The sequence below is a fragment of the Drosophila persimilis genome, unplaced genomic scaffold (genome assembly GCF_003286085.1).
Source record: "Drosophila persimilis strain 14011-0111.01,24,50 unplaced genomic scaffold, DperRS2 tig00000579-arrow-pilon, whole genome shotgun sequence".
In the NCBI taxonomy this organism is placed as follows: Eukaryota; Metazoa; Arthropoda; class Insecta; order Diptera; family Drosophilidae; genus Drosophila; species Drosophila persimilis.
In genome coordinates this window covers 3,215,932-3,228,751 of record NW_020825322.1, presented here as the reverse complement: position 1 = coordinate 3,228,751, position 12,820 = coordinate 3,215,932, and the positions used below count along the sequence as shown (strand labels likewise).

The window sequence follows — 12,820 nt, the reverse complement described above, 5'->3', positions numbered from 1 at the left end:
AGGTCGTCGCTTAAAAATCGCCCGCAATGTTGCTAGTCGAAAAGCAACATGCTGCTAGAATATATGTTGCCGGCAAGGTAAGACAGGGTATGGACAGGCATGCAAAACGATGATGATACAAGGTGGCCCGCAAACACTCTTTTCGGGTCTTATTATACGCTCAACAAAACTAAGAGTGCTTTGACACCATGTTTAATGTGAGAGCGGAGACAGAGATAGATAAATGGATGATGTTTTGTTTTTGTATATTCTTCGTCGCTTTGAAACAATAGCAAGCGAAAAGTAAAGAATATAAAAGGTTTGCTATCTCTTTTGAGCCCAAAGAGCGAACTGAAAAAATGGATGGACCCTCATCACATCGGACGACGTCACCTATTACTAAATTAATCCTGGGTCCGCCCATGTGGGTCCTTGAAATGTTGCTGGGCCATTTGTGCCTGTGGTCCACACCTTTCCGTAGCATGGCGCAGTTCGAGTCCGAGAGAGAATTTACGCTCTCACGACTCATTTTGGCGCAGTTTTCCTTAGAATGTGAGTCGAAAAGAGATGATGTTCTTAAGGAAACTAAAAAATATTGCTGGAAAATCTGGACTCATGTTCGTAAGGCACCTAAAATTTTGTTGGTAAGAGAGAACATTGTTATGTCCAACGACATTTTTAAATTTTCTTCAAATCTCGTAAATACAAATCGGTCTTAAAATTCTTGATGGCGAAATAGGCCAAATAGTTTGAATTAAGGACCGTTCATAATTATTAACCTAGAAAAACATGGACTTAGGGAAACATGAACATGAAAAAAACGGTCGTTTTTCGTGTAACGGAATATAACGGCAAAATTAGGCATTTGAAGGTTTGGACAAACAGCTAAACCTTTACCGTTTTACAAACGATACTTTCATGACGCCCAATTACTATACTTATACCAGAAAAATACAAAACCCCAAGGAATAAATTTATTTCGAGTTCAGCGAGTTTTCAAAGTCCAAATTTTAACAACAAAAATATAAAGCACAAAATTTACAAAGTGTTTGGATAGATTTTATAGCTGCATTCATCAGCTTTTCAGAAAGTACAATACAACCAGGCGTGAAATAGTTAAGTTTTGTGAAAAAAGAAGCACAACCTCTAAAAAAGTAAATAAAAATAATAGATTTACAAAATTTTTTAAGGAAAACTAGTCCATAAAAAAAAATATGAAATATTTTTAAAGACCCAAATCTATAAAAAATCGTTTTGGACAAATATCGTTTATCGTTTATATTTTTTCTTTTATAGCTTTTTCTGGTATATTTTTATCTTTGGAAAGGAGTACCACACGAAAAAAAAAGTGTGAAAAAAGTCCTCCAACACGAAAGTTCTATTAAGCAGTGCCTTATAAATGTCCCACATCACGAAGGTTTCAGGAAGCAGCGTCTTGAAAATAGCCCGAATCCCAGAGATTCCACTGGGCAATCTCTTCCAAAACTCCCTCAGCATGGAAGTGGTAAAAGGAAGTGTGCTAGATGAGGTCTCATTCGTGAAGCTTCCTTCCCAATCCACTGAGACGCTGCCACGTGACCTCCATATGAATCAGAGTACCAGCGATGGATCGATGGTCAAGAAATGGTATAGAAGACTGCTATACCCCCTGATCCTAGTCCCAGACCGGTCTGCTTCGTGATAACCATGGGGAACTGTATGCACTGCGAAAGAAGGTCCGCAGAGATTATGAAATTCTTATTAGATTCTTAAATTATTATTCTTACCATAGTACAACGGTGCAGGGTGCACCTCCAGAAACTGAACGGAAAAGAGCTGCTCCTTCAGCACATTTTTCAAAGTCAACATTGTCGACCCTCAAAACGAGATCACCGAACAGCGTCGGGGCCAAATTAGGGTGTAGATTTTTGATAGACAGCCCAACATTCGGACTATCAGCCACAAGTGTCCAGTCCCTTCTTCAGTGGCATTTGTCGCTCCTGTTGTAAATGCGTATCAAAAAATGCACTCAACCACGGAGAAACTCTCTAATTCAGCAGTACAGTGTGCTTGTGTCATTGTTTCCAAGATGCGGTGTGTTTCATAGTCCATTCTGTGAGAGTGATGGAGGAACGACATTATAAATTGCTTAATACTGCAGACTATATCATCTTACCATAGATATAAAATATATAGGTATAAATATATACCGGTAATCATCCAAGTAATCGCAAGACAAAGGTGCAGGGTGCACTCCGACCGATGTAACAGCGCAGCGGACAACCCCGACGACATCAAAACAACGCCGTTGCAAAGCCAATCTTACAGAGGGCAAAAGGAGGTGAGTATCCCTACAGAGACGCGTCTGGTGACTCACCTTTTGTCGTAGTAGACACAGCTCTCCGTCGTTGTGCTCTCGCAGCAGACTGGACTGGAACTGGGTTCAGGTGGTTTAGTAGTCGTCCAATGCCACCTTGCAGCGTCCCAGTGGATTAAGACAGAGCCTTCCGAAGAGGGACCTTCTAGCTCATATCTTTCTACCACCTCCATGTTGGGAGACATTTGCAAGAGACTGCCCTGTCGAATCTCTGGCATTGGAACTCTTTTTAAGATACTGCTGGCTGCAACCTCGGTGATGTGGTCCTTTTCCAAACTATTGTTTAATAGCTCAGCTCTGTCTCCACTGTTCAATTGAAAAGCCTGGGCTTTTGATTACATTTTGATGACCAATGCTGTACAGTCCACTATCTTATGCAGTTGAAGGACCCCTTCCCCCGCTCCTTTGGCCAGCTCGGAATCGAATCAGTCAGCAAGTTTTGGCAGAATCGCAAAATGCTTGCGTTACCACAGCGAGCACAGTTCCAGATCGCAATAGCTTTGACGGATGCCAAATTTTCACTTGTCCAAATTATTATTAGAAAATAAATTATTTCACTTTGAATTGAATTTTCACTTATCCAAAATATTTTTAGAAAATAAATTATGTCACTTTGAATTGAATTTTCACTTATCCAAAATATTTGTAGAAAATAAATTATGTCACTTTGAATTGGAAAAATATAAAAATTTTGGTAACAAAAAAATTTAAAATTCTCTACGTTTATTTGTACGTGTTGTTCGCTCGAAAAGTTTTTGTGAATGACGAAAGAAATGAATAGAACAAACATACCAGCAGTAGAATGGAAAGACCAGGTAACTAGATTACGGAAAAACTAAGCTACATGGGCGCTCCAAAAATAAGCAAAAGCAAGCATTGAAAAGCACTCAGAGTGAGCGAGAGAAATATTTGAATGGCCGTCGAAACAACTCTATCTAAATGTCAAAATATTCGGACTGCTTTGGGAAATTGGGGAATGTGTCCACACGTTGTCCGGGAAATGTAAGCTAATTGTTCCGCGGGATCTTAACATATTGGGCATTTCGCATCGACGCTATCGAAAGTTGTTGCTGGATGGTGTTCAACAAATAAACAAAACACCAGAGCGTTTTATATATTCCGGCCACTGTGTGGAACATCATCACAGTCCTTCAGAAGTGCTTCAGTGGGCAGAGGGGGATATAAAGCTGCCGAAGAGCTACTAGATGGACAGCGCCATGCAGTAAATCGATTTTAATAAAACAAAAGCATTTGTGATCATTGGCTAAGAGAATCAACCCCTTTTCCATTTAAATACTAAAAGTAATTAACGCATTCAAGAAAGCATCCTAATGCCTCTTAGCTGCTACAGGCGCCCTGCCATTCCAAGCTCTGGGGGCCTACAGTTCCCGCCCTCGTCTCTAAAAGCACTTGCACATTGTTGGTCCAAATGCGGGAATGGTTCGAATGGATTGTGCCCTTTGGAGCCACTTCAGGAGGTCGAGGAGCGTCCTAGCAGTCCGCTACCCCTTCTCCCGACCTTGAGCAGCAGCTGATACTAATAGTGGCTACTCCACTCCACCGCGTCCACTCATCGCATTGGTCATCCAGATGGCGATTGCACTGGAAATTCTGCGATATGTCCTCGCCATAAACGCAACGCACAGCCATCCCCAAGCAGGCGAGAAAGTAATTGGCTACGAGATTGGAGATCTCGGATATTTGCACCTTGGTAACGCTTCACTGCCAGCACCGCAGCTTTTATCTCCTTGGGCTCCTCTTCAAAGCCGTACAAGGAATGGAAACGATGCCACAGCAGTGAGTCTGCATCCGTATCCTGGAAAAACAGGCCATTATCATACCCAAGATTAGCTGCAAAGCAAAGTTACACTTTCGACAGCACTGGCGACGGGCCCTTCGTTGTGCAACATAGAGTGCCTATACATAGTGGCAAACAGTAGGCCAGCCGTCGAACAAAAGCAGCTGTCACGAGCAGCTACGGGACTTTAACGTGAAATCATTCAGTCTACTCCCTGAGATCGTCAGGAACACATCTAAATATTTCCAAATTCCAAATTCTAAATTCCAAATTCCAAATATTACATTTTTTCAAATTTTCGTCAGTTACTTTCAAGTTAATTTCGAAGCAATAGTGAACAAGTGTTAGGGGGGTCCTACACAATACGACCGCCTAGTGATGGTACCGTCCCACATCCTCCGCTTTGAGGATGTGGGAATGTGGATGGCATCACATGCCAGGTAGGAAGAATCAATCAAATCATAACAAAAATATCCCGACAATAATTTACAGGCGTATCCAGACAATCTTTTTCAACGCATAATGAGAACTTCTGTTACACACTTAACATACACGGATAACATAAATTTCAACACCTGTATCGGTGAGTGCCTAGATAGCTGTAATACCAGGTGTAGATTATTAACTTATGTTATTCTTACAGGAAATGTTTGATACAACCCACGCATTGAGGATTTGGGGGCCTGAGGATTGCAATACTTTTCCCTGATAGTCGTGCAGGTAAGAGTCAAATATGTTTGCTTCATTAATAGATTATTGATTCTGTTTTCCTCTTACAGATATATCTTGATACTATTCTTGGGCCAAATGGTACCATACTGTAACAGTTCTGTTTTTTGTTAAATAATTAAAAAAATGGTGCGTACAACATGTTGCTGAATGTTATTCATGGGTTTGGGTGGGCTGGTAAAGTTGAACTGGAATAAGGCTGCGGAGCGCAGATGTCTGAGATCAGAATGGTCCGTCATCGGACATTCGACTTGAATTGACGAGTTTATGGTATCGGCGACATCTGACGAGTTATGGGAAGCAGTTTGAGGTCGAGTTTCTCAGTACAACACTCACTACCCGGCACTCGAAGAGTATGCCAGTTGATATTCGATTTTTCATGCATAGTTCTCTGAGACTATTGTGGGAAGACTTGCGATATATCGCACTGAAAAGGATCTACCAGACTTAAGAATTTGGATTGGATCGCGTCTCCGTTTGAATTGTATTGAAAAAACCGTACGAGCCGTCATGGATCAGATGAGTGCTCGCGTAGGAGGTCTTCCATAAAACTGAATAGAACGAAATGTTCTTTTAGGACTTTATTTACACATATAGAATATTATTTTCTTTAGTAATACATCGAGCTTACAACTATTCTGCGGTTTTTTCACACGGATTTATACATATATAAATATATTATATATGAATGTATGAATTTGTTTGCTTTTTCTTTTTTGACATTTGTGAGTGGGGTTTCGAATTAACCATTTAATCTGTAGAATATAATTAATATATATATATATAACATTATGTTTAAGCAACTTAAACATTACGGTTATTATGTTAACAAAACATAATGACATTCTGTGTTGCGAATGTCGTGAATTTTGCTCCTCATTTTGCTTAACGTAAATCCCCTCTAACATAGGTGTGTGTCTGTGTGTGTGTGTGTGTTTATCAGACTAGAGTCGCAACTGTCCCAAAGCCTTTCCTGCCCTGCACCCACTTTCCTTGAGGGGCTTCCCCTTTTCTCTTATACAACTATTAAACTTACAACTACAAAAAAAAATAAAATAAAAAACCTCGGGAATGGGGCGAGGGGTGAGGGCATGCGATGGGAAAAATGATCGACATTTCAATATGTGTATGGGCTATGGAAGCTTCTTTAAAAGCCGATCCAAAATACGGCGTCCTGGAGAGGCCCACGAAAAGTTTTCAAGTTTTAAGCAAAAGGGACTTTAAGCATTATTAAACAGGAAACTTAATGATTAGCTAGAGGGTTTTCTTTTCACAAGAAACAAAAGAAAATTTAGCCAACTAATAAACTTTGAGGGAAGGATTTATACATTTAAAGAGCAAAGAAAAACAACCAACAAATCCAGAAGAAACACAAAAGCAAAAATTCATATCTAACTATTAAAAATAGAAAATAATAAAAGTTAACTAAGTTTCAGCTAAGAAAAGAAATGCCTTCGGGACCAAAGTTGCCAATTCTTTAGTGAATTCAGAAGAGGATCAGTGTATGTGTGTGTGTGTGTATTTGTGGGCGTGTGTGTGTAAATGTTTTTATGTGAAATTCTATTTTTATAGTGTGATGAGTTGTGAGAGTTTTCCTCAGAGCTGCTTAAGAGTCTAATGCAGTCATGATGTCATCCAGAGTTCCCCTGGAGATGGCATGTCGGCTGGAGCTCAGATGAAAGTCGTGCTCTGTGGCGGATAGAGGAAGTCTTGGTTAAAACCACGATCTGCTGCGAGAGGGGGGTGGGGCTTTAACATGGGGGCCACAACTCACCCGGTAACGTAACCAGATCATCGTCCTCGGACGGGCGCTCGGACTCAATGGCGAAGAATGGTATCGGCGGGGTAGCCCCCCTGGAAGTCGGATCAATGCTGGTTATGTTGCAATTATGCATGGATATTAGCTCATCTGGCAATGTGGGCGATGGGGCAGCTTCCAGTGGACGAGGGGGTGTCACGACGAGATCCTGGTTGATGGAGGTATCGGTCGCTGCGCTCAAGGATTTGAAACTAGCCTCCGAGTCGCCAGAGTCGATGCGTGCTGCTGAACGCTGGTGGGGTACGACGCTCCTGCATGGACTAGATGTGGGCGTATGCAGCTGACGCACATCCTCCAAGGAAGTCTGGATTTCCAGTATATCCTCCTCGTCCTCGGCCGTCAGCGGTGGTTCTGCTTTGCCATCCACAACATCCAGGGCTGCACCCAGATCCATTGTTGCACCCAGATCCAGTATTTCACCGATATCATCTTTTTTCCGTTCCTCCCTCACCGATTCTTCCAGCACTAGCTTATCCAAGAGAGTCTCATCGACCAAATCAAGCAGGTCCTCATCCTTATTAGTTCCATCCGCTTTCTCATCGTTTGCGGCGCGCACCTCTCGTTTTTGTTCTAATTCCGATTTCACTTCTACCTCTGCTTCGGGCACTATTTCCGCTTCAATCAAGCTGGTAGCTCCGGCGTCCTTTTCTTTATCGGCAACGTTTTCGTCCCCGTGTCCGTTTCCGTCCGCTTTTACATTCGCTTCGGAATCCTTGTCGTTTTCGTTTTCGTTTTCTTCCCTATTCTTCGTTATGGTTGTTCTTTCGGCATCGAGATCTTCCTTTGCCTCGGTTTCTTTTTCTTTGTGGTCCTCCACTGCATTTGCGACTGGTTTCTCTTCTCCTTCGACTCGTTTTTCATTTGCTCCCACGACTTTCTCTGCTTCTCCGTCGACTATATATTTATCCTTATCGCTGTTGCATTTTTCTACTAACTTTTCTTCTGTCTCCATATCCGTCTCTGTTTTCTGTGACTCCTTCTTTTCGGTTAATTTCTCTGGCATTTGTGCCTTTTGAGGGGACCCGGACTTGGACCCGGCCCCCTTCTTCAGCTTCTCCTTCGGCTCCTGCAGCTCTTGCTCTGTCTCACTGTCGCTGATGGTCGTCATCACGGAAATCTTCTTGCGCTTCTTGGGAACCGGAGTGCTTTTTCTTTGGGTGCGCGGCAGCTCGTTGGGCACTGGATAAAGGATAAAGTATAAGTTAAGGAAAAACAGGCTGGATCTTCGCTTACCAATGTACTCCTCATCTTCATCATCGTTCTCGGGCTTTTGATCATCTTCGAGACGCAGGCTGGCCAGTCCCATCACCGGGACACTCATGGCCGACCTCTTAGGCTTGCGATTCACCGGAGACCCGGAAGAACCGTTGCAGGAGCGGCGCTTATCCTTGCCCGTTGGGGTGGCAAGCAAAATATCCTCCAGCACATTCCCAGTGGCATCCACACGCTGAAGGCGCGTTGGTTTTGGCGAACCCCTGCGCTTCGTGGACAAGCCCAGCGTAGAGCGACGCTGGGTGCTGCTCTCATTGCTACCCAAAATCTCCACGGATTCGCTGAAAGACACCGACAGGTTGGACTTCCGCGGCCGCCCCTTGGTGGGGCACTTCAGTGTCTTCTTGGCCTTGCACACTGCTCCTTGCATCACGCTTCCCCTGAGCTGCTGGTCTGGCATCTTGACACGATTCAGCTTTACCATGCAGCCAAAGAAACGGGAGCCAAAGCGATCGATCAGCTCCTGCCTTCTTAGCTGTGCCGCCGCTTTGCTTGTTCTGGGCTGCTCTTCGGTCGTCGCTGTTGCGGCCAGCGTTTGCTTGAGTGAACGATTTTTACCACTATTCTGCACCAACGGTACCTTGATGTGTACTTTGGGCTTCTTGGGGGGCGAGGGGGTCTCTGGGACGTCACTGGTATTTGGATCCTTCCTCGGGCGACCACGTTTGCGTGACCCCGGCATAGGTGTGCTTGAGAACTTGGGCGTTGATGTGGATATGGCTGTATTGGATGGGGATGGGGGGAATGATGTAATGTAACTCTCAATTTCTGTTGTGGTCAAACGCTTGAGGCGCACCACCACAGATTTGGTCAGCTGGGACGCGGATGCTGGCTGATGGAGATCGGCAAACATCTTTTGTTGGGCCTTGGTTTTTGGCGGACTCGAATGCTGCATCGAATCGTCCCCGTCATCCATACCATCCTTATCATCCGCATCATGATCGTTATCCTTATCCTTATCCTTGTCCTTGTCCTTGTCCTTGCCCTTTGGTCCTTTGTCCTCGTCCGCCTCTTTGGTTAGTTCCCGGGAAACGGTGCGCTTTAGGCGGACGACGAAACGTTTGCAGGGCTCCACGGAAGCGTCCAATGCATCGACGTCTATATAAAATTCATGCATGTATAAGTATATGTATATCGAAATGTGTGCACGAGCAAGGGTGCATAGGTGTGCGTGTTCGTGTGCGTGTGCATGCCAAAATCCTTTGAGGTGGTCCATACTCGCCAAACGCTGTGCTTACCCGAATGATGCGACGAAGAGGTGGCGGCGGCGGCGGCCATCGCCGATGGTGGCTGCGGCGATGGTGTCTCTGGCAGTTTGGCAGTTGAGCTGCTGGAGTCCCGAACCCGTAGCGGCGGGTTACTTACAATTACTATACTTATACCAGAAAAATACAAAACCCCAAGGAATAAATTTATTTCGAGTTCAGCGAGTTTTCAAAGTCCAAATTTTAACAACAAAAATATAAAGCACAAAATTTACAAAGTGTTTGGATAGATTTTATAGCTGCATTCATCAGCTTTTCAGAAAGTACAATACAACCAGGCGTGAAATAGTTAAGTTTTGTGAAAAAAGAAGCACAACCTCTGAAAAAAGTAAATAAAAATAATAGATTTACAAAATTTTTTAAGGAAAACTAGTCCATAAAAAAAAATATGAAATATTTTTAAAGACCCAAATCTATAAAAAATCGTTTTGGACAAATATCGTTTATCGTTTATATTTTTTCTTTTATAGCTTTTTCTGGTATATTTTTATCTTTGGAAAGGAGTACCACACGAAAAAAAAAGTGTGAAAAAAGTCCTCCAACACGAAAGTTCTATTAAGCAGTGCCTTATAAATGTCCCACATCACGAAGGTTTCAGGAAGCAGCGTCTTGAAAATAGCCCGAATCCCAGAGATTCCACTGGGCAATCTCTTCCAAAACTCCCTCAGCATGGAAGTGGTAAAAGGAAGTGTGCTAGATGAGGTCTCATTCGTGAAGCTTCCTTCCCAATCCACTGAGACGCTGCCACGTGACCTCCATATGAATCAGAGTACCAGCGATGGATCGATGGTCAAGAAATGGTATAGAAGACTGCTATTCCCCCTGATCCTAGTCCCAGACCGGTCTGCTTCGTGATAACCATGGGGAACTGTATGCACTGCGAGAGAAGGTCCGCAGAGATTATGAAATTCTTATTAGATTCTTAAATTATTATTCTTACCATAGTACAACGGTGCAGGGTGCACCTCCAGAAACTGAACGGAAAAGAGCTGCTCCTTCAGCACATTTTTCAAAGTCAACATTGTCGACCCTCAAAACGAGATCACCGAACAGCGTCGGGGCCAAATTAGGGTGTAGATTTTTGATAGACATCCCAACATTCGGACTATCAGCCACAAGTGTCCAGTCCCTTCTTCAGTGGCATTTGTCGCTCCTGTTGTAAATGCGTATCAAAAAATGCACTCAACCACGGAGAAACTCTCTAATTCAGCAGTACAGTGTGCTTGTGTCATTGTTTCCAAGATGCGGTGTGTTTCATAGTCCATTCTGTGAGAGTGATGGAGGAACGACATTATAAATTGCTTAATACTGCAGACTATATCATCTTACCATAGATATAAAATATATAGGTATAAATATATACCGGTAATCATCCAAGTAATCGCAAGACAAAGGTGCAGGGTGCACTCCGACCGATGTAACAGCGCAGCGGACAACCCCGACGACATCAAAACAACGCCGTTGCAAAGCCAATCTTACAGAGGGCAAAAGGAGGTGAGTATCCCTACAGAGACGCGTCTGGTGACTCACCTTTTGTCGTAGTAGACACAGCTCTCCGTCGTTGTGCTCTCGCAGCAGACTGGACTGGAACTGGGTTCAGGTGGTTTAGTAGTCGTCCAATGCCACCTTGCAGCGTCCCAGTGGATTAAGACAGAGCCTTCCGAAGAGGGACCTTCTAGCTCATATCTTTCTACCACCTCCATGTTGGGAGACATTTGCAAGAGACTGCCTTGTCGAATCTCTGGCATTGGAACTCTTTTTAAGATACTGCTGGCTGCAACCTCGGTGATGTGGTCCTTTTCCAAACTATTGTTTAATAGCTCAGCTCTGTCTCCACTGTTCAATTGAAAAGCCTGGGCTTTTGATTACATTTTGATGACCAATGCTGTACAGTCCACTATCTTATGCAGTTGAAGGACCCCGTCCCCCGCTCCTTTGGCCAGCTCGGAATCGAATCAGTCAGCAAGTTTTGGCAGAATCGCAAAATGCTTGCGTTACCACAGCGAGCACAGTTCCAGATCGCAATAGCTTTGACGGATGCCAAATTTAAACTTGTCCAAAATATTATTGGAAAATAAATTATTTCACTTTGAATTGAATTTTCACTTATCCAAAATATGTTAAGAAAATGAATTATTTCACTTTGAATTGAATTTTCACTTATCCAAAATATTTTTAGAAAATTGACACTTTGAATTGGAAAAATATAAAAATTTTGGTAAAAAATAATTTCAAATTCTCTACGTTTATTTGTACGTGTTGTTCGCTCGAAAAGTTTTTGTGAATGACGAAAGAAATGAATATGAACCAACAGACTAGCAGTAGAATGGAAGACCAGGTAACTAGATTACGGAAAAACTAAGCTACATGGGCGCTCCAAAAATAAGCAAAAGCATGCATTGAAAAGCACTCAGAGTGAGCGAGAGAAATATTTGAATGGCCGTCGAAACAACTCTATCTAAATGTCAAAATATTCGGACTGCTTTGGGAAATTGGGGAATGTGTCCACACGTTGTCCGGGAAATGTAAGCTAATTGTTCCGCGGGATCTTAACATATTGGGCATTTCGCATCGACGCTATCGAAAGTTGTTGCTGGATGGTGTTCAACAAATAAACAAAACACCAGAGCGTTTTAAATATTCCGGCCACTGTGTGGAACATCATCACAGTCCTTCAGAAGTGCTTCAGTGGGCAGAGGGGGATATAAAGCTGCCGAAGAGCTACTAGATGGACAGCGCCATGCAGTAAATCGATTTTAATAAAACAAAAGCATTTGTGATCATTGGCTAAGAGAATCAAACCCTTTTCCATTTAAATACGAAAAGTAATTAACGCATTCAAGAAAGCATCCTAATGCCCCTTAGCTCCTACAGGCGACCTCCCATTCCAAGCTGTGGGGGCCTACAGTTCCCGCCCTCGTCTCTAAAGGCACTTGCACATTGTTGGTCCAAATGCGGGAATGGTTCGAATGGATTGTGCCCTTTGGAGCCACTTCATTAGGTCGAGGAGCGTCCTAGCAGTCCGCTACCCCTTCTCCCGACCTTGAGCAGCAGCTGATACTAATAGTGGCTACTCCACTCCACCGCGTCCACTCATCGCATTGGTCATCCAGATGGCGATTGCACTGGAAATTCTGCGATATGTCCTCGCCATAAACGCAACGCACAGCCATCCCCAAGCAGGCGAGAAAGTAATTGGCTACGAGATTGGAGATCTCGGATATTTGCACCTTAGTAACGCTTCACTGCCAGCACCGCAGCTTTTATCTCCTTGGGCTCCTCTTCAAAGCCGTACAAGGAATGGAAACGATGCCACAGCAGTGAGTCTGCATCCGTATCCTGGAAAAACAGGCCATTATCACACCCAAGATTAGCTGCAAAGCAAAGTTACACTTTCGACAGCACTGGCGACGGGCCCTTCGTTGTGCAACATAGAGTGCCTATACATAGTGGCAAACAGTAGGCCAGCCGTCGAACAAAAGCAGCTGTCACGAGCAGCTACGGGACTTTAACGTGAAATCATTCAGTCTACTCCCTGAGATCGTCAGGAACACATCTAAATATTTCCAAATTCCAAATTCTAAATTCCAAATTCCAAATAT

At 43.5% G+C, this 12,820-nt stretch overlaps 1 protein-coding gene and 1 long non-coding RNA gene across 3 annotated transcripts; one reads left to right on the top strand and one right to left on the bottom strand.

The window, feature by feature from the left end:
• Nucleotides 1-4,405: 4,405 nt before the first annotated feature.
• Nucleotides 4,406-5,003, top strand: LOC113566167. 2 transcript variants are annotated; one of them, XR_003408968.1, is made up of 4 exons: nt 4,406-4,573; nt 4,636-4,716; nt 4,777-4,853; nt 4,913-5,003. It is a non-coding gene; the product is annotated as an uncharacterized LOC113566167 (long non-coding RNA). The 2 variants fall into 2 exon arrangements; XR_003408967.1 differs by having other exon boundaries at nt 4,409-4,573; nt 4,626-4,716.
• Nucleotides 5,004-6,365: 1,362 nt separating this feature from the next.
• On the bottom strand, nt 6,366-8,869 carry LOC6598587. Its single transcript, XM_026990485.1, has 3 exons — nt 7,915-8,869; nt 6,637-7,860; nt 6,366-6,551 (listed from the first exon to the last, which is right to left on the bottom strand). The coding sequence occupies exons 1-3, from the start codon at nt 8,867-8,869 to the stop codon at nt 6,469-6,471; spliced, it is 2,262 nt and encodes a 753-aa protein (XP_026846286.1). The 3' UTR covers nt 6,366-6,468.
• Nucleotides 8,870-12,820: the final 3,951 nt, after the last annotated feature.